At 26.9% G+C, this 4,998-nt stretch overlaps 1 protein-coding gene across 3 annotated transcripts; it reads right to left on the bottom strand.

Moving 5' to 3' along the window:
- Positions 1 to 199: 199 nt before the first annotated feature.
- Positions 200 to 4,990, bottom strand: LOC112681649 (bifunctional lycopene cyclase/phytoene synthase-like). 3 transcript variants are annotated; one of them, XM_025551907.1, is made up of 4 exons: positions 4,729 to 4,990; positions 3,519 to 4,006; positions 3,310 to 3,451; positions 200 to 394 (listed from the first exon to the last, which is right to left on the bottom strand). In XM_025551907.1, the coding sequence occupies exons 1-4, from the start codon at positions 4,967 to 4,969 to the stop codon at positions 390 to 392; spliced, it is 876 nt and encodes a 291-aa protein (XP_025407692.1). In that variant the 5' UTR covers positions 4,970 to 4,990; the 3' UTR covers positions 200 to 389. The 3 variants fall into 3 exon arrangements, with proteins under 3 accessions (XP_025407692.1, XP_025407691.1, XP_025407690.1); XM_025551906.1 differs by lacking the exon at positions 200 to 394 and adding an exon at positions 689 to 919; XM_025551905.1 differs by lacking the exon at positions 200 to 394 and having other exon boundaries at positions 2,894 to 3,451.
- Between the last annotated feature and the right edge of the window lie 8 nt (positions 4,991 to 4,998).

The following is a 4,998-nucleotide window of genomic DNA, read 5'->3' as shown; positions in this document are numbered from 1 at the left end:
ATATTAATTAATCGTTGAAATAAAATGATACAATTCATATTAGAAGTATATATTTTACTTACGTAATTAAAATATAAAAGTCAATGGAAATTCCTTTTTTAGTTCACACCAACTCTACAAAATTGTAAGACGCTTTTAATATAAAATTTTCTTAATTACCATCTCAGAGCAGGGTTGACATATATTAAATTATTATAAATAAATAATCTTAAAGAAAAACGTTTATTTTACTATAATATCACTGACTTTATAAATGTATATAAAAAATGTGAATGGAGAGCATTTCGAGGTCTCAGCACGAAATGGTTGAACATAAAAGTTTATCGTTTGTTTGGCACACCTCTTATTCATATTTGTTATGATAATTAATAGTATTTCCAACCTTCAGATCATCCTCGATTAGTACATATAAAAAAAAAAAAATCATTTAATTAAATAATCTTAATCATCTTTAATTATTTCTTCTAATATAAACAATTTAGATTGAAAATAAAAAAAATTGTTAGTAAAACAATTTAAAATAATATAAACATATAATCATAATATGATTAGTATAATAAGCTTTTGGTTAAATAATTAAATATAACTAATATTATAATGCTAAACTTTTAACTTTAACTTTAATTATGTCTTAAAATTTATTTATGATAATTTTAAAACGTTATAAATTTCCAATCTGAAAATTCAGTAGTTAAAATTAATCAAAGTTTCACAGTCATATATTTACTTATACATAAGTTACATATTATATATAGATTAGTTGTCCTCCCCATGATTATACATCCATTCTTAAAAGCCTCGGATTTATCTCATGAGCTGATAGGAGACATCATGACAATCTTAAGTTTTTATCTAAGCTTTTATATGGTAATATTGATTCCTCTAGTCTCCATTCATCTATATCATTCAAGGTCCATTCCTGTAGGAGAGTCCATACATATTAATATTATATTCCTCCTACCACTACACTCTATGGTTCAAATAGACTTTTTGTGCGTTTATGTCCTTTGTTAACCCCGACGTTTTTTTCTCAATTTTTACCAATTCAATTAGAATTGATGAAAACATGATTTACCACCAACTTTATTATTATTAAGTGTATATACTGAATAATAATAAAGTTGTTAGTTGTATACACGTACACGTAAAGTTATTTACACGTATACGTAACATATATTAATTATTTTCCTCCTTTATATTATCATACAAACGTTTTATATTAGTAAATATATTTTAATCTATTTTTTTTACCGTTTCTTTCCTATATATTTAGCATTAGATATACATGCTATAATTGGTCACAATGCAAATAAATAATTAAATAAATAAAAAATTGTATGATGTGTATATCTAGTTCGAATTTTGGCTGGTGATTAATTAATTCAATATATAATCACCTATCCGAAAAACAAAACCAATCGAACGACATCCGTTGTTCTTCAAATGTAATCAGATAAAAAAATAGTCCTTATTTTATAAAAATACATATTCCTCAATCTCAAATTTTTAAATTTATAATCATATATTTAAATGTATAAATTATTATTCAAAATGCATAAACATCTATCTAATGATTTTTTTTTGTTTTACACGCCTTGAAGGCGGTTCGCAGTTTCTACCAAAATTCTCCAACGATCCCTGTTATCCACCTCCTTCATTACTACTGTTTGATCCATTCTTTCTAGATCATTCTTTATACGGTCCATCCACCGCTGACGCGGTCTTCCTCGCTGTCTCTTCCTAGATGGATTATTGGTTAAAACTTTATTGATCAGATTCTGCTTCGCCCTCCCAACATGCATTTAATATATCTAATGATATATTAAATGAATAGTGATTAGTTATAATAACAATATTGTAAACTATACAATAATTTAATAATAAATTAATAATAATATGACCAAATGAAACATAATTTGGGTTGTTTTATAAATTTTGCAGTAAGCACAAGTATAATTAGTGAATTTATGATGTCAATGCATTATATAAAAATATATATTTAAAATATCTAGAGATGTACGCACAATAGGACGTAAGAAGGTTAAAAAAGTAATATACAATTGTTTTTCAGTTTTACTGATTATGGTAATTTGAATAATAAGGAATATTATTTTATCTTATTTTGTTTTATTGCATATTTCAAGTTATGCAATAGGTTATTATTATCATATCTCTCCACCATTTGACATTGGAAGTTTTCGTATAAATACGAAAAAGACACCTAGTGGAAATTAAAAGGTTGTTTAGGGTGAGATAGTGTTAGGCTGGTCATTTATTCTTTAATAAATTATTTCTCGTCGTGGACTCTGTTAAGCCACATCCTCACGGTGACATAATCTTACCCAGTCTACATTATTCTTTCATAATAGCACTAAATTAGGTATTTGAAATGTTTTATCGTTTTTGTTAAATAATAAATTGTTATAAATTTTACAAGTTTTAAAAGATAAATGATTGATTGTTTTAATACCTACCTTTCTCATAACTACCTTAAGCTAACGAAGAACGTGTTACGCAGGTGCGGATCTAGAACTCAAATTAGGGGTGGTATTTTTTTTGAAAGGACAAAAGATAATACAAAATTACAAAATAATAAACCTAATCTTGATGTTATGACCCCCATGACTCCCCCCAGGATCCGCGCCTGGTGCTATGATAATAAATTTATCTGCACAGAGTCCTGCACAGCGATTACTACAATCTGTTAATTTTTTTTTTTAAAAAGGCGTATGTAATAGTTTCATTTCGTATAGTAATTAATACTTCTTTAAAGTTCAGCGACTACAAAACTGTGGAATAATTTATAATAATAAGAATATAACCTTTAGTACAAAATATCACATGATTTCAAAATTAAAGGTTACCTAACCTTTAGTTATAAAATTACTGTTGCAATAAAAAGCGATGGAATTTTATTTGAATTTAAATAAATATATGGTGTCTAAAAAAAATTCAAATAATTCTTATAATCTAACAATACTATTGTAATTTCCTAAATCTAAATTACAGTTTAACAAAAAATATATGTTTTTAAATCTACTCATACAGTGTATTGGATATTTTTAAATGTTGTGATATATATACTTTTAAGTAATATTGCATATTTTTTCCATTTTGATACCGAAGCTTTAGTCGGATAAGTTGAACTTGATCGGAAAGCTGCAATATGTCCCAGATAAATATAATAAAAAGCTATCACCCCGCCACGTACATCATGCGGTAACCACTTGAATAGATCCAAAGTTTCCGGTTGGTATTTGTAGTACAATTGAATTAACCTCGAAGAGTATTTCCTTATCTTATTCTCACCTAGAGATCTAGCGTCCTTTTTGTCGCATAGTACCTTCAGTTCAGTCTCTTCATCGTCCAAAAATGAAGTCGGTATATAGGTTCGACCTACCGTAACGCTATCGTAGATGATGTCACGGGCAATATTCACGAGTTGTAAATCCTTGAATATTAAGATAGTTTCGTATTATGAAGATGCTAAAAAAAAACTGTCGGAAAATATTACTTACTCGTGCTAATTGCTGTGATTTTTCAACGATATTATCGTACTTTTCGACAATATCATTCATCCCGTTATCAGATCTATACATGAACGTAAAAATACTTATTGCACCGGAACTACCAGCCACATAATTACAATATTCCATTAAATCTTTTTCATTTCGAATCAACCTACGTTCAACATCCCATTTATAACCTTCAAGTAACTCGTAAAATGGCTTACGAGGCAAATAGAACGCTATTCTAGAGAATGCACGGCAACATGACATTTGAACATCAGTAAATTGCGATTGGTATAGTGGCCAATTAATTTTTGGTATGTATGGTTTTTTTTTAACATCGTAATCCGATTTTCTGCCAGCAAATAGTTCATCAAGAAACTGTATGAACAGCTTCAATTTTGGTTTTTTTTCTTCAATGTGTAATGATTTATCATCGATCATATCATCCGTTATTCGAGCAAATGTGTAAGAAATTAATAAATCCATTCGGATTCCTGAATTAAATACATTTAGCATTAAATAAATAGTTTGTTATATTTTTATACAGTTTAAATTTACTCTTATTTTAATAAATTATAGATTAAGAATCAAACTTAAAATAAGTTATCAATAAAAATATATTTGATGAAACTCCTGCCATTGAATTATTATATTCTACACTAAAATGTATAATGAAGTTAAAAAAATTACAAGTTGTATAATACTTAAAAATTGTATTTATGACTTTAAATTACAACTCTACTAGAAAAACCGAATATAGCATAATAAAAAAAGTTAATTCATAAGTGTTATTAATATATTTCATTATAATATAGTGTATAATTTATGTTTTCATTGAATAAAATTATTTACTAACTAAATAAAATCTCTAAACATTAAAATGTATAAAAATTAACACAATCAATTTTATATTAGAATTCAAATTATCGATGAAAAAATAATAAATAAATGTATGTTTGTTTACAGTATAAACTTTAAGCTTTTGTTTTTACAATGCTCAGAAACATTCGACCTTCACTAAGAATCGTTTGGCAACTACAATAATTATAATGATTAATTCTAACAGCAGGAATAGACTTAAATTATGTAATTAAGAATGTACAACTCCCATTTTTTAATCTCGATATTCAGTCGATGTTTTAAACGCTTACATTTAACCTATTTTTTTCTTCGATTAAAACTAGTAAATATTAAAAATTATTTTATGATATCTTACCGGATTGAAAGACAATACTAGAAAATCGGAAAATTTTTGAAGCGGAATTAACCAGTCTCATTAGCTTTGTTATGTCTTTTACCACTATCGAAGGCATTGAATATTCCGGGGTAATAAATGCGCAAAATAATTGACTGACGAACTTCAAATTAAAACCAAACCGTTCTGGAAATTCCATTGTAAATGTTTCCATCATACCACGAGCTTTATCGTATGAAAGTACTGCCAAAACAATGATCATATTTGTTATAAAGAAGTACAACAATTCTT

The sequence above is a fragment of the Sipha flava genome, unplaced genomic scaffold, assembly GCF_003268045.1.
Source record: "Sipha flava isolate LNK unplaced genomic scaffold, YSA_version1 19477_pilon_pilon, whole genome shotgun sequence".
Taxonomy (NCBI): Eukaryota; Metazoa; Arthropoda; class Insecta; order Hemiptera; family Aphididae; genus Sipha; species Sipha flava.
Note: the sequence above shows the minus strand (reverse complement) of the source record. Positions and strands in the feature narration are given on the sequence as shown.

Excerpts from the sequence above, each read along its gene's own strand:
- LOC112681649 (XM_025551905.1), bottom strand. The coding sequence starts at position 4,969 with ATGATCATTGTTTTGGCAGTACTTTCATACGATAAAGCTCGTGGTATG. Across the intron at positions 4,007-4,728 it reads TAGTATTGTCTTTCAATCCG|GAATCCGAATGGATTTATTA; the intron begins GTAAGATATCAT and ends TATTTAATTCAG. Across the intron at positions 3,452-3,518 it reads AATCACAGCAATTAGCACGA|GATTTACAACTCGTGAATAT; the intron begins GTAAGTAATATT and ends TTAATATTCAAG.